A 26649-nucleotide genomic window follows, 5' to 3' on the forward strand; every position below is an offset into this window, starting at 1 on the left:
GATTTTTTCTTTTTTGATAGAGATACTTTCTATATAAGGTTTTTTGCCTGTCAAGTCATTCACATTTTAGTGTGAATCACTGAATTTTCAGATTTGCTCTTATAATTATACCATTCTTTTGATTACAAAGATCCTAAACTTCATAAGTAGTTTTAAAACCTGATCAAGTATGTTCAGTCAGTTTACTCTTATGGTTCTGCCTCTACCATACTTAGGTACCTGTCACCTACTTTCTTAGAGATAATATATTTTTTCCCTACAATAAGCACAATATATGCTTATGGAAGAAAATTTGGAAGGTACAGAAAGGACAAAGAAAATCTGTCATCTGCTACTCAGAATTGCACATTATTAATTTGTTTTCTTGCAGAATTCTTTGTGTGTATATTTTATAACAATATATACATATGTTTGAATCTCTTTTTCTAGTTAACTTTATAGTATAAGCATTTTAACGCCATTAAGAATTTTAAAGCCATTTTAACAGCTTTATAATATTCAGTTATGAACTATTTATTATTGGACATTTAGGCTGTTTCTATTTCTCTTTAAGTCATGCTGCAGTGAACATATTTATATAGAAATCTGTTCTAAGGTTCTGGTGTCTTTAGAGGGGAAAATCCTGGGTCAAAGGCAAACTTTTTAATGATTCTTGTTGGGTTATACTACTTTACATACATATCCCCTCTACCCCTTTTCCCTATAGCCGAGGCTTATGTCATTGCAGTTTTGCTAATATGGAGAGTTTTCTTATAAGTTCATAACAAATGACACCTTATTAAGGACCTAGAATGTGCTAGGCATAGGACTAGGTACTAATATTTATTTTCTCGCTTAGTAGTAAACTTGAATAGTCTGTATATTTATTAATCATTTGTATTTCTATTTTTACCCTTTACCCATTTTTCTCTGAGTTTTAGTTTTTCTTTGCAGTTAGCATGAATTCTATGTATTATCATTATTTGTTGTATTTCATATTTGTGTAGATTTTTCCCATTTTACTTGACTGTTGGTGTTAACGATTTTTATTGGTCATAGATAACTTTTACTTTTTTATGTTATCACATATATAAAACCTTTTTCTTTTGGTTATAGTTCATTGTTTTTATGCTTAGGCAGTCCCTCCTGTATCCCAGAATCAGTTATTCACCTATATTTTCTCTTAGGTTTGTCTGATTTCTTTTAATATACTTGGAACTATATTTTAATATATCGTTTGATGGTCTCTGCTTTCCATTTCTACTGCTTCTTTTTGAGTCTAGATTTTTTTACTTCCCACATAAACCGTTGCACTAACAGCTTCTTAACCAACAGCCTAATCTAAGTTCTGTGTGTATCATTGCCAGATTAAACCTTCCTAAAATATCGCTTAAAGCATGCTACTCCTTGTTCTATAGAATAAAAGCTATACTCTCGAACCTGCTACTCGAGACCTGCAGTGATTTGTCGCCTTGCTACCTTTCTCTCTTCGTCACCTTTCGGATATGCATATCCTTTGTGCAATCCCCAGAATACACTCACTCCATACTTCTCCCACTTGTTTCTCTTAATTCTGCTCTCTTAACCTGGAGCATTCTCAGCCCCCTGCCCCAACTCTGTACTCCCTGTTGCAGTGTTAACAGTTCTTGGCCAATACCATCCAGCCTTCCCAGAGAGACTTTTAGGATTCCCCACCCCCCACAGTAGGGAGCTCTTTCTTTCTTGAACCCCTATTTTATGTGTTCCTAACAGTATTTATTACAGTTCACAAAAACACCTGTTAGTTTTTTTTTCTTGCTAAGAATACTTACAAGTCAAAGTAGTATGCTCATCTACTGAAATCTCTTATTTGATATTATTAAGGTTTTTACTCATATATTTGGATTAATATTCAGGCATGCCTTGGAGATACTACTGGTTCGGTCCCAGCCCACTGTAATAAGGTGAGCTGTAATCATTTTGCTGGAGGACAGTTTTGCCAGCAATTTGTAAAAAGTGCAATACCTGCGAAGCGCAGTAAAGCAATGTGCAGTAAAACTAGGGGTGCCAGTATTACGATTCAATTGTATCTTGCCTTATTATATAGCATTTTTTGTAGCACAAGTATTATCTGTAAAAAAATTTATTTAAGGTCATCTCCCAATTGCTGTCAGCCTTCCCTAAGCTAGAGAACTGGTTCGGGATTCATGTGCAGTATGATCCTGAAGACGTCTTCTCTGTGTGCCTTAGTTTCCTTCTTTATAAGTGAAAGTAATCTTCTTGCTCATTAGAGTCTTAAAAATGAAATATTCTTTTTAATTTATTCTTTCTGAGGATTGTTTTAAATTAATTTCTATCGATAATTATTTCTATAAACAAAATTTGTGTTTTTACATGTGTATAATGTCATTGTCCCTTTGCCTGCAACACAGACATATTCATTTTTGTACATACTTTAAAAAAGTTGGCTGTAGGTCTCCTGTCTGAAATGTCTTTAAAGGCTTTCAGCTTATAATTCTATTTTTAATTTATCAGTAAGATTATTTTTGCAAACAGTCCTATAGATGGATGAACAACAGTTTCTTGCCTCTTTTACTGAAATCTCTCCAAATCTTCTAGCTCCTGTAGTATACTTTCCTCTGCTCTCTTTGTACTTTGTACATGTCCATATTATATATGGCATTTACCACCAGGTTGTGTCCTAATTACTTATGGGTTATGTCTCCATGCTAGAATATTGCACTGCTTGAGGGCCAGCTCCATATTTTGTTCTTCATTCATGGCCATCTTGGAAAAGCCCCAGAAATGAAGAGTCCAGATTTGTGACTTTACATTCCCAACCTTTTACTTAGAGATTTTTCAAGATCATTTTCACTTAGAGTGAACCCTGGGAAAAGATCTTTCAAGAGCAGTCTTGTATTTCCATCGCATCTAAAAGTGTACACCATAAACTTTATATTTTCCGAGGGTCTCCATCTTGGCTATGTTATCTATACTGGGTTTGGTTTCTTGTGGTCCTCCCACAAATTTTTGGTTACTGTGGAAACAGAGACTACAGCCAGGTCTCTCTGATGACCAATTATAGCTTTAGGTCAGTTTTTGAACCGCTTTCAGGATTTGTTTGGTTTAAGAAGAAAACAGTTCTGGAATGGATTTTGTATGTGCATTATTAACAAGGCATAATAGTCCCTAGTTACCTTTTGTTATTTTTAGTGTTGGTATTAAGTGTCAAACAAAAAAAGGGTGTTTAGATAAGGGTACTGCCTCATCCTACTTTGAGTTCAAGGTGCTGGAAAGCCAGCATTTGTAATGGGAAGCTATCACTAACTACCCTAGAAATGAGGTCTCGAATGAGCCATAGCCACACCTTGTGTTTTATCCATTGTCTCCCTCTGGGAAGCTGAACACTTTATAAACATTAACTCTTTTACCCTCTAGACACCTCCACTTAGAGGTAAATAAGACTGAAAGCTCTTTCTTCTCCAATATAGATGAGGAAACATCAGCCCAGAGTGGGAAATGACTTGATCAGAGGCAGGGGGAGGTGTTAGTGGCCCAGGGTGTTTGGAGTCCCAGCAGTGGACCTGGACAGCGTGGTGGTCACTGACACCCAGGATATGCCGCTCTGTGTGGTTCCTCTTTCTGCTTTTCAGAGGCTGGTGGGGGTTGGGCCTTTTGTCTCGTGTGGAATGTGAAACGCTGCAAAGAAGAGCAATTGTTCTTCAGTGCTTTGTGCTCCTTTATAAGAAAGAAGAAATCAATACACATTTTCTCCTACACGCACTTGGCAGCACTCCGCCTCCTCATCCGCCTCTCGATCCTGCAGGGGAGGCACAGCTAGATAGCAAAACTAGACTCACCAGCTTTCAGGGGCAGAAATGCGAACTACTCAGTTTGCACTTAGCAGTCGGGCTTTTTGAAGCCAGTCACATAACTGGCCTAGGTCATCAAATTGCTGACTTCAGTGACTAGTTGGTGAACTGAGTGAGGGAGAGACGGCCGTGTTGCAGACATCCAGAAGCTGAGTCCTGGTCAGTACTCCCTGGGAAAGTTTACCTGGCAGATGTCTGGGACAAACCTTCCCTTTTTCCAAATTTCTGATTTACAGAGGACAGGAGGAAGTTCTTTGAAGGATAGTGTTAAAACCACAAATACGGACAAATGAAGGGCATCAATTTGAATTTTATCAATTAATATAAGTAAACTCAGTCAACAAGAGCCCTATTTCGGGGTAGATTTTATTTTTAAATCAGAAAATGTGGTATTGATACCTGTAACTTTGTTTATAGCTTTCTGCCATAAAATAGTTAAGTGTAGGAAATGAATAACAAAGAATTTGCTGCCATTATTAATAGAAATAATAGTTTAGGTGACAGAATAGCCTGTGGGGCTGGGGTGCATTTGGTTTTATTCTGAGTCCCATGTCATATCTAGGTGCGGAGGTGGGAGCTCTGGCTGTGGGCAATTATAAGAGACTTAGAGCTGAGAACATGGATGAGGTTCCAGGGGAGAGTGAGAGAGAGAAGGTGGGGGCTGAGAGCAGAACCTAGGAGAAGGTCTGTGCTCCTGGCCAGGAGGAAGAAAAAAGACAAAGAGGGAGCAGGAGAACCAGGACAACACAAGACCATTGCACCCTAGGGAGGAGAGTGTAGGGCCAGTTGGCTGATCAGCAGTTAGAAGCGCTTACCGTGTGGGTCCAAGGGTGCTTTTATGTCACACAGGCTGAGCTGAGCCTGTGACAGGGCATTACAGAGTTGCTGCCTTATATTTATTTACTCAGTACTTGCTCCTTTTACTTTTGGATCGGTGCTGGGTTTTTAAGTAAAATAAGCCCTCCAGGTGGCTCCATTGTGTAGTGGTTAGCACATCTGCTTTACACGCAGAAGGTCCTGGGTTCGTTCCCCAGGTGGAGCCATGGACCATACCCTGGGTGCGCCAGGCCCTGGGTGCACCAGGTCCCGGGTGTGTGCTGTGTGCGAGCGTGTGGGAGGAGATGCTCCGCCTTCAGAGATCCAGTTCTTAAGGGGAAACGGCAACATCCATGGGTCAGGGGTGGAAGTGGGGGGTGGGGGGGACTTAAAGAGGGAAAACAACAATAATAAGTCCTCCAACTTATTACCAGAAGTAATGGAATGCTTGTTGGAACTCAGGGGGTTGACAATAAATACCTTCACTAATTTCCATGTTTTGACCCCCTGAAAGTAGAAGTTAAACTGGAGCTGAGAGGTGGATCATATGCTGCCCCCCAGGCCCTTGGGTCATTGGGCAGCAGTCTTGATAGGGATACGAATGTAACTTGAATGTCTTCTCACCTCCATGCGGTTGAGGAAGTGATTCACGTCCAAGCAGTGAAGCATCCCCTGGCTTTTAACAGGAGCTATTAAGAGGGGCTGCTGTTTGAACAAGGAGCTTCATCTTCCTGAAGCCAGCAGTCACAAAACCGTAAACACAACACCGGCCAACTCTATTGCCAGGATCGTGGTGTCTTGACGTTAATATTAAACATCTCCAGCAAGGCAGAGAGCACTGCAGCCCAGCTACAGAATAAAAATAAATAAAAATAAAGAGAAAACTCTGCTAAAAGCGGTGAGATGATTTGTCGTCTTTCCTTTGTGAGACCATTTGTCTTCTCTTGCATCAAATCTGTTATAAAACAGTCAAACTGTGAAAGTGGAAATCATCTCAGGGATATGGAATATTAATGCACAGGAGAGGAGGTGATGTCCCCTTTGTCTAAAGAGTGTGCCTGTCTGCCACCCCCACACATTTTTTTTACACGTTTACCAAGGTAAATTATTTTTCTATAAAAATTTGAAAGATTTGAAGCTGTTGGTGAGGATTATGGAAGTTTCAAGTATTTTTCTTCCTTTGTTCAAGTGAGTGAATGTGTAACTGACTTGGGAATCAGGAGGTAGCATAAGTGAGGTGCAAGCACTACAAATTTACCTCTCCTTCCCTCCTCACCTCTCTGCCCGTCTTCCCTCTCCTTTCGTTCCCCAGCCTCTCAGTTCCTTTGTTTGGGGCCTGAACCTGCTTCTTTGAACATTTATAAATCTTCAGTCTGTCTGATCTTTAGGAGACAGGCCAGAGGCCACATGTCACTATCTGTAATTTAAAGCTGTGGGGCTAAAAGCATTTGCAGAGGTTCGAAGGACCTAGTTCTGACCTGACCAAAAGAGCGAATTGGAACAGACCTTCTAGAGTCTCCTTCAAGCACTGGGGAGGATGGTGATGAGAGCAGATACACTAGGTAATTTATAGGTGCAGTTTGCTGGCAGCCATGCTAGTTGCCTGTCTGCTCAGAAGTGTGTCGTTTACTGCCACCTTGTGGCACATTTGGGCAGCTGCGGTTTGGCTGTTTTGGAGCTTCTGAGGAGTTCAGCTGATTGGAGATTTTTTGCCTTGTATCCGGATTTAGATAATTAGTGATAGATGAGGGTGTTCTCTGAGTCACTGTCTGTCACTTTGCTAACTTGATCCTGTTAAGAAATAAGCTCTAAGTAAGAGAAGTTGCTTTCTTTTTTTTCTTTACCTTCTTTCTGTGTGTATGTCTGTGTTGGTATGGAATTGTGATAAGATCTCAGGAAAGAAGCCTGTGATCCACTTTGCATTGCTGGGGGAAGTTGGGAGGAGAGTGAAGGAAGGTTAAGTGCTGACATTTCAGCTGCATTCAGGAATTATAAGTTTTCATAATTTTTGTATGTCATTCTAAGTGACACTACCTCCCTATAAGTGCTACATCTGTCTCTTCACTTGGACTGCCTTACTAACAATCCAGTCTTCTTGAGAGATGACGTTCCAGTGTGTGTCCTCTGCCTCTGATCCCATTTCTGTGACGTGCGTAGGTTTACCCTCTACCACACGGCCCCCAAGCAGTACAGGACAATTGCTTGCCATTTGGATGAACATATTTCCCTCTTTAGGTCATAGAAACATTTCTCAAGCACCTTCTTGCCTGTAGAATCACTGATAGAGAGTAGAATGGATCGGGTCAGAGGAAACAGAAGGAATGAAAGATTAAAGGAAGGTGCCGCTTTGTCCCTAGTGTTTTGGGGAGCAGACCACAAAGCATTCAGATAGTTGGGGTGAAGGTTGGGAGGATCCCTTTGTTTGGCATCATTAGCATGTGCCAAGTGATAATTGGCAAGACATCTTTTTCAATTGATGTTTGGAATGCTGGGCACATTGGTAGACAGATCAGAAGAGAGTGGAAGCTCTGCGAAGGCCGAAGTATATGTTGAGCATATGGAAGGCAGTAGAGCCTGCTCTGCCCACCTTGGGCTGACAAACTAGAGTTCATTTAGAATGGCAAGAGAACTCCAACTTTGTCATAGCAGGAATGGAGTGGACTATTTCTTTTCACCCAGAAAAGAACAGACTTAGTTACGGGAAGACATCAAATAGTTGAAGTGCTGCCATAAGGAAAGCAGTCAGCCTTGTCCCTCTCCTGGTTCTGTAAGGACACGGGCCCGTGGGGGAGTCACAGGATGGCAGAGTTGGGGCCAGCATGAGGAAGAATGTTCATGTGTCTCTCCGAATGGAGTGGGTTTTCCCAGACAGATTTACTGGATACATTCACTGTCCCAGCTCAGCTTCTGCTGTGTCATTCATACATGCTAGATAAGAGAAATAAGCACACATCTTATCTTTGTAATCCTATACAAAATCTAACAAAATTCAAACAGGCATTCAAATATATTTTATGAATTTATTATACCTTTGCATTATACTTTGAGGCCAGAGACCATACACTTCTAATGCATGTTTACAAGCTTCTATAGTATTTGTAAGTAAACTTTTAAAAATACAGACATGTGGAAAAAGGCACACATCAGTAACCACCAGTAATTTTTATTTTTTTATTATTTTATTTTTTAAGTACCAGTAATTTGAAAAGCACACCTGCCATCAGCAACCATGCTGGTCAGTATGAGTTTCTGTTCCAGCTGTGTCTGTACTGACTCATAAAGATTTGGATTTGATCAAGTTTCTTCTAGACGTGAGCAACGTTGGAATTGGAACTCTTAGTCTCTTTCCCTTTGTGCGTTTCATTATCCTTTGATTCTTAAATGTATATCTAAGGGATTAAGTTAAGCAGAAACAAATGCTACACCGCTTTTGTGTGCAGCATAAGAGTCCTCGGGTGTGCAGAGAGAGAGAGGATTAGAAAGGAGGAAGGGCCAGGTTGTATTCTGGGATGTGTTTTGTATATTTAGGGAGACTCCCTGTCAATTGAAATAAGAAATGAACAATTTCAAATTAATCAAGGGCAGATTATGTATATAATTTTAAATCAGGAAAGCAGCAGCATTGTCTCTGCTGGCACATTTGGAAGACTGCTCAAAACTCCTGTATATGATACTTGCTTGGAGAATATGATGTACTTTTGGAGGCTGTACAGGTTTCTTTAGGGAGCATTGCTACTTTCTCTCCATTGTCTGCTTGCCTTTGGCCACAGATACGGTTAGGTATAGCTCAGGGAAGTCTTGGAAGCTTGGGATTTCCGGGCCAGAGGAGGGAGAGTGCAGTGTTCTGGATTGCAGCCGACACCGATCCTTCGGTGTCCCAGGTGCTACAAGCCACTGACCTAGCAAATTAAAAGCCCTACACTGATCATCTGCAGGTTTAATATGCCCCTTTGTACTGTTTGCCCAAATAATGGCGTGAGAGACACTGGTCTATGTTGCAGTCAGTAGGAGTGCGCACATGGAGCTAAAGGGAACACATTTGGTTGCACCTATCTGGGGGCTGCATTATTCTACACGTGCACCCCATTTCATTTAGGACTATATAAAGCCTTGCTTGCTACTAAAGTGATTGCCTTTCACAGCTAGCTAGACTATACGTACTTTTAAGTCTCTTCAGAAGAATCATGTAAATGTTTAATCCTGCACACACACACACACACACACACACACACACACACACACACACACACACACACACACACACACACATTCTGTCTTTATGGAAAATGACTGCTAATCCATGATCATTTTTTTCCCAGAAACAGGTTTTATGATAATATAGTAAAAATATTAAATTAGAAAATGCCTCACTAAGGGTTATAAAACCTTACTACACTAGAGATAGGTAATTATCCCCTCTATAGCCTAAATGACAGTTTAAAAGAAATAAAAATGTTAGTGCTCATTACTTGCTTTTGTAGGTTGCAATAAAGGGTAAGTTAAATTTTAATTCAAGGAAGAGCCCCTGCTATCGACCTTCTACCTTAGGTCCAAGTCCTGTTAATTACTCTGTTGGTTATTCTGCATGATACTAACATTAATACATTTTCTACAATGGACATTCCCACTGGCCATTGAGGCCAAGAATGTGCGGGGAGGGGTAACAAAGGGGAGAAGGCATTTCAGCTCAGTGATTCACGTCTTGATTCTTAATGTGATAGGGAGCAGGAATTATGTATTTTAAAAAAAAAGTTCATTATGCATCGCCTTAAGGGGACCTCAAGTATTAAACTATACACTTACCCTAGAGAATCAGATGGAGACAAGGTTAACCTGAAGGATTGATAGTTTAGCTTCTCTGCATGGCTAAATCCCAGTTAGGAAAGATGCTGCAGGGGAAAATGGTCCACTCAGCAGAAGGCAGTCTGACCCTCTGTCTCTTGGTGGCTTTTTGGTACCTAATTTTATTTTTGGTTTTGTTTTCCTTGGGATCGGGTAAGAGAGATGGATGCGTCCTGTTTCTTTTTAGATGCTTTTACCTTTCCCTACACAGTGGCATCAGATCTAACACCTGTCTGGGTTTGGGGCAAAGCTCAGTGTACCCTACACCTCAGTCTTCATCTGGGGGTGTGCAAGTAGACACAGAGTTTTTAGGAACTCAGATGTGTGCTCCTTTCTGAAGTGGATCTATCTGAGAGTCTACCTGTGCTGGAGCTGCGGCTTCTCTTTTTACCTCGCCCGTCAAAGCTGGCCTACGTCTGCCTAGAGCTCCTCCTTGCTCTGACCTGGGATGCTGCCCTGGAATGGGAAAACCTCCAGAGCACCGCAGGAAAATGATGGTTCAGAATACTGGTGCACGGACTGACACCGGCGGTGACTAAGGGCTGGGTAATAAGTCCCTGCAGGTCCGACAGTTCCCAGATCTTTATCCTCAACAAAATTGCAGGAGAACCTAATTGAGTTGTCAGTTGGTAGATTATTAAAACTAATTTTTGGTGGTAGATCACTATGTAATTTTTTTTTTTTTGGCATATAATTCAGAAAAAAATTTTAAAAATTGAGTGACATTGCTATAGCAAAACTCCTCCATTCCCATCTACTAGTTTATGTGATAGGGTTTCTCAGCACTTAACATCTACAAAGGCCAAAAACAGGAATAGAATTGATGCTGAACACTCTTCCATTCAAGCAATAAATAATATCCATGGATACATGAACAAGTGGAAGGGAAAACTTCATCCATATCATCAAGAGATGCATTTCCAGTAATGTTTTACATACTTATGTATATTAAATTTTTACCAAAATTATAATACATTTTGTTATATTATCATTGTATACATGATTGTATCCTAATAACTACTGTAATGATAACATAATCCAGAAGTAATTTTTTTTAATTACTTAGAGCCTTACGGTCTCAAGAAATTAAACTACTTTTATTTCAACTTTTTAAATTTCAAAGTGTTTCAATTTACATACCTATTTTTGTGGCCAAGAAGTATGATAGGGTGATCAATAAAAGACTTTCAAGCATAAAACAATTATATTAGGACAAAAATCTCTAGGGAAAAGTCACATGGAAATTCACATTTAAAAAGAAAAAGATGCTGTAAAATTTCTAAGTCAAAGACTTTGTTTATGTATCATTTAAATGAATGATGATGGGTATCAGATCAATATGGCATATAGATTTCATTGGGTGTACTGCAAAAGACATGTAAGAATTTTATTTTAAAAGTTGGTATTTACAATATTCTGGTAATTATATCCTTCATGACTATTAAACTTCATAGAGAATTTTATGTGTCAACTTAAAAATGTGTGAGGGGGGCTACGCGGTTTGTAAAACTGTTAGGAGGTGTTCAGAGAAGCTCAAGGATCAGGACCTCAGACTACCCTTAGTGGTCCTGGTTTTCCCCAGCTCTGCCCCTGGTGAGAGGTCCAGCCAGCAGGGAGCCTCTGCAGGGTAAAGGAAGGGCTGGGTCACACTGAGCAGAGCAGTTGGAATCGAGATCTTCATCCTGGTGGTTGATGTTCCTGGACCCAGGGAGGGTCTGCTCTGTCCATCTTTAAAGTCAGGGCTGGGCCGAGGGAAATGGAGAGGGGAAGAAAGGGAGAAAGGAGCAGAAAAGTCAGTTAGGTGGCTGTTGTCATATTCTTGGCAGGAGATGATGAGATCTGAAATAGTGGAGGCCTGGAGGAGCAGGGAAGCTTGAGATGCTTTGAAGGTACAAACAGTTCCTGATTGGTGGTAGTGGGTAAGGAAGATGTAGAATTGAAATTACTGGGAGAATTTTAGATTGTAATAATCCCTTACTCATATTCTCTCTCTCTCTCTGTAAAAATATTTTAAAAACCCAGACCATTCAGCTTTCCAGGTTGCTTTGCCACGAACAGTCGCATCTGTTTGTCAGCTTTGCCCACCTGAGTGTGAAATGATGTCCTATCAAAACATGGGTTTCAGCATTTCACTCTCTGCTCCTGACATGTGAACCCTGCTGCGGACAGTAACTGCTGCCTTGGCCCAGGCGTTTCTCTGCTATTGCGGCGCCGAGTGGAAGCATTTGCTCAGTGGTAATGATGGGTCTGGTGCAAGCAAGCAAGGCGAGGTTGGAAAGGGTATGATTGCGAAGGGCTAAATAGCATGTGCTTCTGCATTTCTTTCATCAGATGCTGCAGCCTTAAAGTCATACTGTCCTTTTTGTCATGGCGATTCTCCCCGTAATGCTATTTAATTTTTTTATCGAAATGGCTAGAGGGACTTGTCCTTACTGGCAGATAGGCAGCCATAGCCTGATAAAGTGAACCCTGGGCAGGGCGTTGCTGTTGCTTATGCTGTGGAGCTGGTGATTTGGAAGTAACTAAAAGTGAGGCTGCCTGCCTCTCATTTACATTTGGTATGAAGCTGCCTTCCACGTTTGTATGCTGGCTCTGGCTTGGCGGGGGCTGGCTGAGGGTGAGTCAGGCTGCTGAATGGAGCAGAGGAACAAAAGAGACGTTGGAGCTCAGGGTGAACCTGCCTCCTTTGTTTGGAGGCCTAGAGGCTGGTCAGTAGTCCAGGGTGTGGGTGCCAGCAAATTCTTGTGATAAAATTCGTGTAATGATATTAGAGACCCACTGGCCTGCACTTTCCCAGTCTGCCCTGTGGTCCTCAGAATAAGGTTAGTTAAAATTCTTGGTTTCTGCAGTTTCTTCTTTAGGATGTTTCCTTCTTTAAAAGTTTTAATATGCTGTTCCTATTGCTGGATTTTCTAATTATAGTATCTCTGTTCCTACCCACAACTATAGTGGGGGTGACTTCAAAAACAGACTGATAATGTTTTTGTGATAAAGTCTTGCTGAACCAAAATTGCTGTTTGAAGGGTGGTTTGTTTTGTTTTCTTTTATTTTGAAAGTCAAATTTGCAGATAATGAGAATACTTTGAAAAGCATGTTAACAAGAACGGCAGGCTATATTTTATGGTTAGATCTTGAAAATATGAAACAGCACGCACGGCTTTATTCTGGGTTCGTTTACTCACTGGCCCATGGCCTTGGCCATGCGTGCTCATCCTCCTTCCCTGAGGGTTAGTGGCTGACTTTCACTCAAACTGCAGCCATAAGTCGTCTGCCTCAGTTGGCTGTGTGTCCTCCACAGCCCACCTCCTTAGCGGATTTGACCTGCTTGGACCCTCATGGCTCCTCATCTCTCTGCTAGAGAATCTGCTCTCTCTCCACAGGGGAATGTGTTCTGGAGCTTCTGTCACAAAGATAAGAGGAATCCTTCCCCTACACTTTTTTAGATTTTCCAAGCCTTGACAGATAGATGACTTTGGCCAGGTAGTTGTGCGTATGTTACATATGATAGCAGAAACAGAGGTTAGAAGTGATCATTTTGTTTTCAAGGATCTAAGACTGTAACCTGGTATTTTTTTTTTTAAATCAAACCTCAATTTTAGAAATAATAAATTAGCCAAATTATTTATTAGACTGAGAGCAGAGAAAAGGGGGCCAGGGGAGTGGGGAGAACCTTGGTTCTACTGCTGAACAGCTGCACATGTGATAGTAATTGGAATCTTGTTACTGGGTCATTTTCATTGTTTTTCAAGTACTGCCAAGTCCAAGAAAATATATGAAAACTAAATTATATCCCCCTACATCCCATGTCTGATTGAATCCTCCTCATCGTGTGGCCGTCTCATACATCCTATTAAAATATTCAATCTTATTTTCTTACTTGAAGAGCCTGTCTGTAAAGGGCAAACTTATAGAAAACTCATTCCCTAGAGACAGGGTATCCAGCCACACTGGACTATTTACATATTTTACTATTGGCTTCTTCTAGGTTTCTTCCTTCCTTTGTATTTGTGAATAAGAGCTGTGGGATGCATTTTTAATTACACGGTCGTGTTTTCAATTGAACAAACAGATTGGGGTCTCTCCCAGTTTCTTGGTTCTTTTTCAACCTTGAAAAGTTAACCAATGTGTTAACCAATTTGTTTTGTCTTTCAGGACAGAGTTATATCGATCTCTTTTTGGCCAGCTCAATCCTCCTGATGAAGGCCATAGGGATTGACAGCGCCTGTCTCTCTTGCTACAAGGCCTTGAGGCAGGGCCTCCAAACAGCTGGCAGCACCTTGGCCAGGTTGGCTGCTCATCCAGCCCCAACTGGAGGAACCCTTTGGCATGTGGGGTCGAGTGAGTTCATAAATCCCCAGGAAGATGTGCTGTTCAGAGCACATGCCTAACAAGTCTCAGGAAGCCTGGAATCAAGTGTCTGTGTCTCTGGCGCTTCAATGTTCACAGGGCTCCTCCCCCATGTCCTCTAATCACCACAAATAAAGAGTATTATTGCTGCGCTGCCACGTGTGATTTCTTAAGCAGCACAGAGTTAAGCCTCTGATTTAGAGCTCTAGCAGGGTGACAGGTTTGTTGGGAGGGTTCTCATTTTTTTTCCTAGCCAAATGGCCTCCTCTTACAGTATAAAGCTTCACAGAAGAAATCATTCTGGGGTGGATGCTACTTTCCGGGTAGATAATGTTGAGCAAGTGATCGTGGTTCTGAGAAGCAGGGGATCCCAAAAAACATACAAACTGTGTCCAGACTTTGTCACTTGGAGGCATTTGTTGCTAAATACAAACCTCTGACTTTTTTTGTGTTTTCACCATAAAGATTCTTCCAGAGTCCTTTTCCATTCTCACCATTCCTAAATCACTTTATTGAGATTAGCTCTGGTGTAAATCTAGCAGGGGAAATGATTCACTTGTTTTTCATCCAAAGGTCAAAAGCTGGAAATTAAATCCCCATAAGGGGGATTTATTGGCCTGCTGTGGTCAATATGCAATGAAGATTATCTTGCATAAGTAATGTGTGCGGACCAGCGTGCAAGACTGACCGTCTCTTAGGTACTTTGCCCAAACCTTTACTTAAAGCTACCGAATTAGAGAAGAAATTTTACATCCAGGCAACTGAGTACAGTTGTAGTTAATAACTAGTCATTGTTTTTAAAGTCAGCTTTTGATATTGTTTTAAAATGTCGAAACCAAGTGACAGATTTTTGTGCCCAGGAATCCCACGTATCATTGACTTGGTATCTGGGGACTGCTGCACAGCGCCTTAAGGCTGGGCTCCAAATGAAGTGAGTCCTGAATGTAATCTGCTTCACAGTTTAGTACAAGCATCAGTGTGTCTGCTGAGCTCAGGATGGGGCAAATAGGGGGAGGAGGGTTTTTCCATCTCACATTAATTGGACCTTGGAACGTGGTGATTTGTTTTTCTTGTCTTGGTAGTTACCTCTTGGGCTTGACTGTCAGGGAAATGTTTAATTTTCAGTGTGTCTCCAGTTACCCAAAAGATCAATCAGCAGAAATAGGAGAGTTCCCCCGCACTTTCTCCCTTCAAAATGATTTTTTGAAATACAGAACATCCAGTCCTGTCCATCTCGCCTGAGGATTACAGATAATGCACATTAGAATAGCAAGTAAGTAACCTCTTCATATTGCACTTCCGGTGAGCCCCATGCTAACCCGTGTTTCCTTAAGCGATACAACCTTTGTCATAGTCACACTTTTATCTGATGAAGAAAAAGATTTAAATAGGTACTTCAAAATATTTGGAGTCCAACGTGTTTAAAATGAATTAAAATCAGGAGAGAAGAGAAAGAACAGACAGAATTTTCAGTAAAGGGTGGCTTGCATTTTTAAAATTCAGAAGACCACCCTCCTTCTAGCCAAGAATAAATTGGAAACTATTTTAATTGACACGGATACTGCAATTCAACTGTTACTAGAAAGACAGATTAGTTGATTGATTTGCATTTTAATAAAACTAATACTTTACATTTTGGTAGCTAATGCTGATTTTTAAATGAGTTGAGAACTGTTATCTAGAGTTTCCATCCAGAGCCCTTTTTCAGTGTTGACTGAAGCATTCCTCCCTTTTGTGTGCAGTTTGCTTATTTCCTTTTTGCCTGGCTGACTACTGAACGCAGGACACTCATAAACCACGGACCTTGAAGACCTCACCAGTACAATGAGGCAGCGAGTGGGTCAGAAGAGAAAGTCGGCAGCACCCACCAAGCCCGGGTTCACACCAGGGACAGGAGCCAGGAGCAGACAGTGGGCCTCTCCCTTCAGGATAAGAGAAGATAAGACTGGTTTCTTGTCTTCGTTAATTTTACAATGAAAATTAATTACAGAAAAGTAGATGGAAAAATAAGACTCAGCGGTACGTCCATCATTCCAAAATATCCTCTTCTCGTTATTAACATTTAATACTTCACAGCCCTCTTCCATGTGCACATGTCATCCCAAGTAGTCCCATCTCCTCATCCTGGGAGCAGTAGGGGTAGAAGACTTGGTTTTTACTTCTGGACTTTTGAAATTTTTTACTTACCCTTTCAAAAACAGTGAAAATCAAAATACCCATGCAGCCATGTCTATCATCTTTCCCTCCACCTAACACATACCACCAGCTGAGAAGCAGTTGTACATAGTATGTTCTTCATTTTAATAATAATAGTACAGGAAAAGATTTCCATGTTTTTGCAGATACCATTTAAGTATTTTAATTGCTAACAATTCTATTTGGGGCATGTGTCTTCAGTACTTAACCAAATTCTGTCATCGAACATTTAAATTGTTAATTATTTCCTATTAAGAATAATTTTACAGAAAAATATTTGGGCATGAAGCTTGTTTACTGTCTTTTGAAATTATTGCTTTTCTTGGCATATATTTTTAGGAGTAAAGTGAACCAAGTGAAAGAGTCCAGATATTTTGAAGGCTCTTGGTACACATTATAGAGGCTTGTTTTAGGGCTCTTGTTCACTTCTCACTTGCCTTAGTCTGGGGCATCTGCAACAAACGGTGTTGAGAAGCAGAGTGGAGATTGGCCCTGGAGTCTGATCCTGGGGTTTAGTTCTTGCTCCCCAGGGAACCCTTCAAATCAGCGGCCTCCTCTGGGAGGATTAAGGAGTTACGGCCTGTAATGTGCTTTAAGATGCTCCCATGAAAGATGGTGGATAAATAGAAAGTGACACCGTCATCTCCTTTCCCAGCCATGGTATCTTCCTTCTGGCTGCTAGATCGCAACGAGTTTGTCCTCCACTGTCCCCTCTGGTTTCCATGCTCTTGCTGCTCTCAGTGCCTTCATCCTGGGGATCTCTCGGGTGGGTTTTCCTTTCCTTGCATGGGTTTGCATTCCTCCCAGCTTCTCTGTACTGTTTTTGGTGTGTAGCCATTCTCTCCAGGGTCACATCCAAGACTGCTTGTTGAGCATCACTTAGAAACCCTGAGAGTCAACAGAATGCCAGGAAAAGCCAGCTCCAACCTGTTCAGCAACAGGCTCTGCATCTGTAGTTTGGAAAAAATAGTTTCCTTGTAGAAGTTGATTTTCCTGGTCTCCATGTGCATTGCTAAAACCTCTCCAAGGTGACTGCCTCTTTACCTCTTACCATTTCATCTAAAAGGAGCTGAGTTTGAGGCTCAGAATGAATCCAAATGTGACATCATAAACCTTGGAACCATACTCCAGGGTGTAGTAGTCAGTCTGTAAATGGAATGTGTTGGTGCCAAGACCCTGTCTCCCTGGGCCAGACTCACAAATAAGGCAGCCACGTGTCTCAGCAGGACTTCACAGACAGTAGAGGTAATGGATGTCCTAGAGAAGCCAGAAGTCGCGGGTGCAGAAGTGTGGGTGTTTTATGCTAGGGCAGCTGGCTGCCCCTCTGGTGCCACCCCGATAGTGCCACCCTGTGTACTTGCATTTAATGAAGGCAAATACAAGCTGTGAGCCTTGTCTAAAGTGAATGAACCTTGTTTTCTGCATCTGAGTTTGTGTTTTTTCTTTTAAAATTTATGTATGTGCTTGTGTATTGGGGGAAGTTGTGCTAGGAATTAAGTTGAGCTTGCTTTAGTCAGTTTTTTTTTTTTAGGCTTTTTATCTATTTCCATCTTTTTAAACTTTCTCTTTCTTCATAACATTTCAAAAACAATTGCCAGTAATTTAGTAAGTTCATTAACTAATTCTCTCTCAAGTCCAGGGGATCCATATCGCCCTGCTGGTTTGTATATATTCAATTTGTTCCACAGCTCTATTGATGAAGTCCTCATTACCTGCCCCTTGTCTGTAGAGGAGAGAGATGGTGTAAATGCAGAGTGAGTCTGCCTTATCTAACTTTTGTTTTTCTTGTTTATCTATAGATTTCCTTTACTTGCCCATCATGTGGGGTCTGCCAATAGGGTCATTGCCTCGGCGGCATTTATATTCGCAAGAAGTTTGCTTGGTTTATTTCCCCTGGTTCAGGGTTCTCAGTTCATTTGTTGAGGTCAAGGACACTGAATTCTCAGGAAAGAAAATTTAAAATGATGTTAAAAAAAAAAAACAGCAACAATCCCACATCACTGATAGGGTAGGAAAAAAATATAAAGTCCCCAATAAGCACTGTGACAGTGACACATAAAGATTTCTACCCACCCACTTCCCACCCTATCTTCCTCTTCATGACTGGATTGGAAATGAGCTCAGTCTGCTCTGGGCTGGCAGGCTCCCTGTCACGTGGGGCTGGCTGCTTGCTCCTCTCTGGTCTGCCCTTCCCCAAGGTAGGTAGGTGCTGTTATTTATTTAGGAGCGTGTTACCAGGTTCTAAGAGACTTGGGGGCATATAGTCCTGGAATGGGCTTATTTGAAGTTTTGAATAAAAGACACATATGAATGACAGAGTAGTAGAAAGAATCCTGGACTAGAAATCAAACCTGCTTGAGTGTGTGTGACCTTGAAGTATTTTGACCTCCGGCCTCAGGGTCCTCACAGTAATATGAGGGTCAGCTAAACTGGTTTCTGAGGACCTACCTGATCTACAGCAGCTGCTTCTAAGTAAAGGCAGTGTGGTAGAATTAGATTTAGCACAGGTGCAAAGGATGCTGCTTTCACATCCAGTCATTCAGATATGTATTGCCCTCCTACTGTGTGCCAGGCACTGCTGAAAGCTTAGCAAAGGGCTATATTGGCAGGTGACAGTCTCTAGGTGGGTCTCTGTCCTCTTCTGTGGGATTCTGCATACTCTATCTTGAATCTGATCAAACCCATTATACCCACTGAAGCTGGTTGGCTCTGTTAATCCTGGCTGGTTTTCCTGGAAGCCCAGGCTCTGGGCCCTTTTCAGGCGAGAGCTCAGCCTGGCAGTGGGGCAAGAGCCCTCATGCTCTTGGGCACTTCCTCCTGGAGCTCTAGTCAGAGTCTGCGAGACCAGCCTCTAGGACTGCCGGGTGCATTAGTATGCAGGTGTGGCTGATACTGAGCACGAAGCAATTAGCCTGCTGCTCTGATTTCTGCCTCTCCACATTGAGGGCAGCTCTGAGCACCCAGTGGTTCCTTTCCTCTTGTGGCAAGCGGCCTTCCTCTGTCCTGTGGAGACTGCAGGGAGCCCAGAAGAAGCCTCTTCTAATGCTAAGGGTGTCCAGAGCATCTAGACTAGAAGTGTCCAACAGAACATCCTGGAATAATGGGACTACAACCCAATTGTTCTCTGCCATCCCATAACTTGTGGCTTTTGAGCACTTGAAATGTGGCCAGTGGCCACTGTATTGGATAGCTTGGGTCTATCTGAATATTTCCCAACCTTCTGCAAGTTATAACAAACACCAAAATTGAAAATGAGGAAAATGATCAACACAGTGGGGACAGTGGGAGCTCCAGCTGTCCCAGGACTGAGGGACACGGTGTCTTCATACACCAGGTATGTGTGCAGGCTGGGAAGGTGGCCCTGCTTTAGACTTGAGAGATGGCTAGGAGTGTGGCCTATGTTTGAGGAGGGTGTGAGGGAGTGAGTAGTTTCCTGTCTCAGTGCCCAGAGTGGCTGAGGGGAAGCCTGGGAGGCAAACTCGCCCCATCTCCCCCGAGGGATTAAGCTGGGAACTGACTCCCTGATGCCATAAAATTATTTTCCAGTTTGACTTTTGTGTCCTTTAAAGTTGTAGCACACTGCACTTGGTTTTAAGAGCTAAATGTAAGGCTAATACGGAACACTTTAAATGTGATAACTCCAAGTTCATATTGTTGGAGGAGATAAGCAGGAAGGAGCAGGTGCTTTCGAATTTACTTATCAGCGTTTCAGCAGGCTCCTGAGCAGCCTCACCCCCACCTGGGCGCTGTGATGTTCAGGAGGATCTTGGGAAGGGAGGTTTCCCCAGGCCCCGGGGGCCACCGTTTCATCCGCTGACCTCGCTGTAAGGCCAGGCCTTTGTTCCCGGCGGGGAGTGCAGGGCCCAGGTGTACGCGCCCGGAGAGGAGCCGCGCCCCGGACTGAGTCCCCCACAGTTGGGCGCTTCAAGCCTTTGGATCCCTGTGGAGAGTTTGCGTTTTAAGGTCATCTTGATCTTGGAGGAGTAGGGTAAGGAGGGGGCGAACGTGAGCGCTAGTTCTCTTATATAATTAAACCGAGATATTCCTTCCTGAAGGAACAAAAAGAGGCCAAGGACAGCCTAATTGGAACCTCAAGATTGCTTCCCCAAGAGTGGCCTGAGCAAGTGGGCCAGGGCAGATTGCTACCTCTGGCCGCCCGGGTCCCTGGTCCTGCGCTGACTGCCACCCACCTGCGCGCTGGGGGGAGGGTCCGTGTGGCGTGGGTGTCTCCCTTTCGCTTCCTGATAAAATAAGCCTTTGCTTCTCCAGTCCCTAACAGGGAGGCCCACGCGGCAGCTGGCGGCGCTGACACCGCCTGCGCCCTGGCACTGCCCCTCCTGTCGTCCTGGCCGGTCAGCCGCTCCCCGCAAACTGCAGCGCCGCACCGCGCAGCCCAGCCCACGGCGACCGGTCTCACCGGCCGTTAAAAGGCCCGCCTCTACGAGGACGTCAGCCAGGCTGGCTCTTCCGAAGTCGCTCATTACCAGATAAGTGATGGTAAAATAGTGATGCTTTATCAATTGCAGATAAGGCTAGGGGTTCTAATTAGAACCCAGGCGTGTGCTCTTTATACCTGTTCATACACTTCCTCCAGTGGAAGGACTTTCTCGCTTCTCCTTCCCTTTCCCCACCCCCAGAAGAGAATTTCAACTTTAAGACAAACAACTTCATTTACAAGTGTGTCTCTAATTAGCTGCAGAATTAGGAAAGCTGAGTTTTCCCCCATAGATCGGCTAAACCCTCGAGGGAGACTGGTGGAATAGAGAGCATCGCATTTCCAATTATTTTGTTGAATTGCTAATTTAGTTATTGTGCCTGGTGTAATTGTGATGGGTATTGGGTGTGCAATTCAATTTGTTTTAAATATTTGTGGGAAGGCTGATCAGTAATGGAGCTGACCTATTTTGTGGCCCAAATTGAAAAAAAAAGGCTAAAACACAACAGCCACAAAGATATAGTTTGTTTCCATTTTTATTTTGATCTCTCTCATCCCTCGTAAGACCATTGATGCAACAAAAGGATTAAATTAAAAGATGACAGCACTTTGATCTTCTCCCTTTGAAAGCTTAACTGTCCTTGGTAGTTCAATATGCAGATATTTTAGGGTAGAGTTGTAGATGCATTGCTGGAGTTGAGTAGCCTCCGCCTCCCATAATTGCATTTTTGCGTGTGCCTGGAAGTGGTTTGGTGTTTGACGTTTGAATACAGGCATACCTGGGAGATATTGCGGGTTTGATTCCAGACCACCACAGTAAAGCCAGCATCTCAATAAAGCCAGTCCTAATCTTTTTGCTGGTGGAGGGTCTTGCCTTCCGTTTGGGTGGGGAGGGAAACGCAATACCTGTGGAGCACAATCAGGTGAAGCGCAGGAAAACGAGATGTGCCTGTGGTGTATAAAGTAGTGGAGGGGGTCTCTGCAGCACACAATGCAAAGTCATTGGAGCCACGGAGCGTCAGAAAGCACCTTCCCTCCAGGCAGTGCCGGGGGCGTGGTGGGTGATCCGGACCCCTATGCGGTGCTGGCGCAACGCTCTCCCCGAGGCTGTGATGAAGGTTAGGCGTCAGGGTCCCTCACTGCTGGCGGTGCGTCCAGGTGAGCTACTTGACAACCGAGCTCAAACTTCCGTCTTTAGGATCCCCCCACCACTCAGCCAGTGTCTGGACCAGCGGGAGGGTCTGTGGTGTGATGTTTACAAGCCTGCTGGGTGCGGCATAAATCAGTCCAGTCTGGGCCTGGAGCAAGGCTGTGGCTTGTAGGGAAGGGCAACGGCTCTGCTGGGACTTGAGGCCACAGAAACAATGCATGCAGGACTCCAAAGCAGGAGCTTTCTGCCTTGGTCATTGTGAAATTAATGTGTGTGACTACCAGGGTTGCTTGCTGGTGACTGGAGCCCCTCACTCTCAGCATCATTCTGCCAGACCCCTGCCGGACTTTCTCAGGTTGGGCTAGATCAGAGAGTGGAAGACCAGAGTAGGTTTTGAGGGAAGGTAATAATAAAATGGGTCATAGAAGCAGCTGTTATGACAACTTAGATCCTAAAAGGAGCATTTTGTAACTCGATTAATTTAGAAAGGTGCCAGGGTCGATTTCTGCGCTTAGCTGCTGAATAGAAGTTTAAACTTAATTATTCCTATGTGAGAGATCACCAGGGCCTACAGAAGGCACTCTAGACACAAGTGGTTTTGCTTCTTTTTTCTTTTAGCAAGCTTTTCTTGAGAAACTGGGAGAAAACAGCTAGTGGATACAGCTGCTGATCTGGAGGATCTGGGTCCTGCAGATGGACAGACAGGAAGACAATCATTGTACAAGCAAGGCTATGAGCTAAAAATAAAACACTGCGTGGGAAATCTAGGAAGATCTCAGCCCACAGAGCAGTGGGAGGAGTCTGTGGAAACAGGTGCAAACTCAGGAGGGCAGGCTGTGGGTGGTGGTGGTAGGTTAGTGCACCCCTACCACTTGCTGGTTATGGTTTGTTTTTCCAGCTTTGATATGGAGGTGTAATTTACATATCATAAAATCCACCCATTGTAAATGTATAATTCAGTGATTTTTAGTAAATTCGTAGATTCGTACTGCCATTAACACATTCTACTTTTAAAACACTTTCATCACCCCAACAAATAATTGTGCTGGTTTGCTGTCGATCCTCGATATCATCCTGGCCCCAGGCAATAACTGATCTGCTTTCTGTAACTATAGACTTGTCTTTTCTGAATGTGTCCCATAAAGAGAATCATTCAATATGTAGTCTTTGGTCTGGCTTCTTTCACTTCACCTGGGGTTCGTCCATGTCACAGAATGTCAGTACGTTATTTTTATTGCTGACTAGTACCTGTTGTATGGATATACCACATTTTGTTCATCTCTTCGCCTATTGATAAACATTTGGATAGTTTCCAGATTATGTATAAAGCTGATATAAACAATCATTTATCTTGGATACCTAGGTGTGGGATATCTGGATCATATGGTGAGTTTGTTTAACTTTTTAAGAAATCAAACTGTTTTCCAAAGTGGCTGTACCACTTGACATGCCCGCCAGCAATCTGTGAGGATTCTAGTTGCCCTATATCCCTGATAATACTACTTGTTGTTGTCTGTCTTACAGTCGTTCTAGTAAGTAGTAGACTCTCATCATGGATTTAATTTATATTTCTCCAATGACTAATGATGTGGAATAGAGTTTCATCTGTTTATTAGCCATTCATAGATTTACTTTCTTTGGTGAAATCTTTATTCAAATCTTTTGATCGTTTTTGGTTGAGTTGCTCATCTTATTATGTTGCAAGAATTCTTTATATATTCTGATAAATACAGATCCTTTATCAGATATATGCTTTATAAATATTTTCCCCCAGTCCATGGCTTGTCTTTTCATTTTCTTAATGCTTTCTTTTGAATCACAAATGTTTTTAATTTTGATGGTCTCATTTATCAATTTTTTTTCTTTTATGGATTATGATTTTGGTGTCAGATCTAAGAAATCTTTGCCCGACCCAAGGTTACAAAAAAATTTTCCTATGTTTACTTCCAGAAGTTTTATAGTTTTAATTTTTACATTTTGGTCTATAATCCATTTTGAGTTAATTTTTGCATATAGTACAAGGGTCTAAAAATATAATTTGTATAAGCATATTCTAATTGTCCTAGTACCTTATGTAAAGACTGTTTTTTCCCATTGAATTGCCTTGACTCCTTTGTTAAAAATCAAATAAATGAGAATTTATTTCTAGACTCTTAATTTTGTTCCATTCTATTTGCCTGATTTTAAATTTTGAAATTAGATAGATAAATCCTCCAAATTTTAACAAGATCATTTTGGCTATTCTGGGTTCTTTGCATTTCCATATAACTTTTAGGCTAAATTTGTTAATTTTTATAAAAATGTCTGCTGGGATTTTAATAGGGATTACATTGAATCTATAGATCAATTTAGGGAGAATTGTCATCTTAACAACATTGTATTTTTCCAATCCATGAACATGGAGTGCCTCTTCATTTATTTATATTCAGTTTCTCTCAGCAGTTTTGTAATTTTCAGTGTACAAATCTTGCACTTCTTTTGTTAAATTTATTCCTAAGTATTTTATTGTTTTTGATGCTATTGTCAATGAAATGTTTCCTTAATTTCATTTTTGTATTGCTCCTTGCTACTATATAGAAATACGGTCTAATTTTCTGTATATTGATCTTGTACCCTAGTTATTTTGCTGAATATATTTATTAGTTCTCATTTTTAAAAAATGGATTTCTCACACAGGATCATGTCATCTGCAAATACAGCTTTAATCCTTTCTTTTGAATATACGAGCTTTTAATTTTAATTTTTTAGCCTATTGCACTGGCTGGAACCTCCAATATGATGCCAAGTAGAAGTGGAAAGAGTCAACATTCTTGCCTTTTTCCTGATCTTAGGAGGAAAAGCATTCAGTTTTTCACCATTAAATACAATGTTAGTTGAGGTTTTTCATAGATGCCCTTTATCAGATCTATGAAATTCCTTTCTCTTCATAGCTTGTTGAGTACTTTTATCTGGAATGGATGTTAGATTTTACCAAGTGCTTTTTTCTTCATCTACAGAGATGATCATGTGGTTTTTGTCCCTTATACTATTAATATGGTGTGTTACATTAATTGATTTGGATGTTAAACTAACTTTGCACTCCTGGGACAAATCCTACCTGGCTATCGTGTGTAATTTTTTTTTATATGTTGCCGGATAAGTTTGCTAATATTCGCTAAGGATTTTTACATCTATCTACATGAACAATATTGGTCTCTAGTTTTCTTTTCTTGTGATGTCTTTGTTTGGCTTTGGTAGCAGGATAATAGTGGGCAAACAGAATGAATTGGAAAATATTTTATAGAGAACTCACCAGTGCAGCCTTCCAGGACAGGGCTTTTCTTTGTGGGAAGGTTTTAAATTACTAATTTAATTGTTTTTTACTTGTTATAGTAAAACAGATTTTCTGTTTAAGTCAGTTTTGGTAAATTTGCGTCTTTCTAGGAATTTGTTTATTTTATCTAAGTTGTCTAATTTGTTGGCATGATGTGGTTTATAAGATAGGTCCTTAATAATCCTTTTAATTTCAGTAGGGTCACTAGCAACATCTCTTTCATTCCTGATTTTGGAAGTTTTGTCTTCTCTCTTTTCTTTTTGTTTGTCAATTTAGTTGATCTTTCAGAGAACTAAAATTTGTTTTTTATTAATTTTTCTGTTTTTGTTTTCTATTTTATTAATTACCACTCTAATCTTTAGTTTTTCTTTAATTCAGCTAGTTTGGGGTTCAGTTTCTCTTCTTTTTCAGTGTAAGATGGAAGTTTAAGTTATCGATCCAGATCTGTTATTGTCGATGTGTCTGTTTCTTTTTTCATTTACTTCTGTCAACTTTTGCTTTATGTATTTTGGGGCTCTGTTTTTAGGTGTGTATACATTTATAACTGTCATACTTTCTGGACAAAGTGATGCTTTAATCATCATAAATGTTCTTCTTTGTCTCTAGTGATATTTATCTGAATGTATATTTTTTCCAATATTAATATAGCAATTCAGCTCTCTTATGGTTACTGTTTCTATGGTATGTGGTTTTCTATATGTTTACTTTTAATCTATTTGTGTCTTTGAATCTAAAGTGTGTTTCTTGTAGACAGCATAGAGTTGGATTTTGTTTTTTATCTAGTCTGATATTCTCTACTTTTTGATTGTAGTGTTTAATCCTTTCTAATTTAATGTAATTATTGATAAGGTTTTAGTCCATTTATTCCTTCTTTACCGCCTCTCTCTGTATTAAATGGCATGCTATTTATTTATTTTACTTTTTTAAAATGTTTTTATTTATTTTCTAATTTTTTTCCCTCTCTTTAATTCCTCCCCTCCCCCCACTTCCATCCCTGACCTATGGATGTTGCCGTTTTCCCCTTAAGAATTGGATCTCTGAAGGCGGGGCGTCTCCTCCTACACACTTCTGGCGTGCACCTGGGGCCTGGCGCAGCCGGAGTATGGTCTATGGCTCCACCTGGGACATGAACCCAGGACCTTCTGCGTGTAAAGCAGACGTGCTAACCACTACACTATGGAGCCACCCCAAATGGCATGCCATTTAAATTCCATTGTTGTTGTATTTACTATATACGTATTTTAAAAACAAAATTTATTATCTTGATCATTTTTAAGTGTACAGTAGTGTTAAATATACTATATTCCCACTGTTGTGTAACAGAGCTCCAGAATTTATTCATCTTGAAAAGTGAAAACTTTATACTCATTAAGCAACAACTCCCTGTTTTCTCCTTCCTTAGCCCCTGGTAACCGCCATTCTACATTCTTTTCCATAAATTTAACTGCTTTAGATATCTCCTGTAAACAGAATTATACAGAATTTGTCTTTTTGTGACTGGCTTATTTCACTAAGCACAATGTCCTCAAGGTTCATCCATTTTGTAGCATATAACGGTATTTCTTTCCTTTTAAGGCTGTATATCACATTGTATGTATATACCACATCTCGTCTATCCATTCATCAGTCAATGAATATTTGGGTTGCTTCCACATCTGACTATTGTGAATAATGCTGCTATGAATATGTATGTGTGAATATCTCTTCAAGACTCTGCTTT

The 26649-nt window shown here is 41.3% G+C and overlaps 1 protein-coding gene and 1 non-coding gene across 2 annotated transcripts in view; one reads left to right on the top strand and one right to left on the bottom strand.

Moving 5' to 3' along the window:
• Positions 1 to 13989, top strand: part of AATF (apoptosis antagonizing transcription factor) — an 88474-nt gene extending 74485 nt beyond the window's left edge. The window contains exon 12 of the mRNA XM_039885893.1: positions 13641 to 13989. Within this exon, the coding sequence (XP_039741827.1) occupies positions 13641 to 13704 (64 nt within the window). The 3' untranslated portion in view covers positions 13705 to 13989. The remainder of the gene's footprint in view (positions 1 to 13640) is intronic.
• Positions 13990 to 26039: 12050 nt separating this feature from the next.
• On the bottom strand, positions 26040 to 26113 carry TRNAV-UAC (transfer RNA valine (anticodon UAC)). The gene has a single exon. It is a non-coding gene; the product is annotated as a tRNA-Val (tRNA).
• Positions 26114 to 26649: the final 536 nt, after the last annotated feature.

Source organism: Pteropus medius, unplaced genomic scaffold (assembly GCF_902729225.1).
Source record: "Pteropus medius unplaced genomic scaffold, Ma_sr-lr_union100, whole genome shotgun sequence".
NCBI classification, from domain to species: Eukaryota; Metazoa; Chordata; class Mammalia; order Chiroptera; family Pteropodidae; genus Pteropus; species Pteropus medius.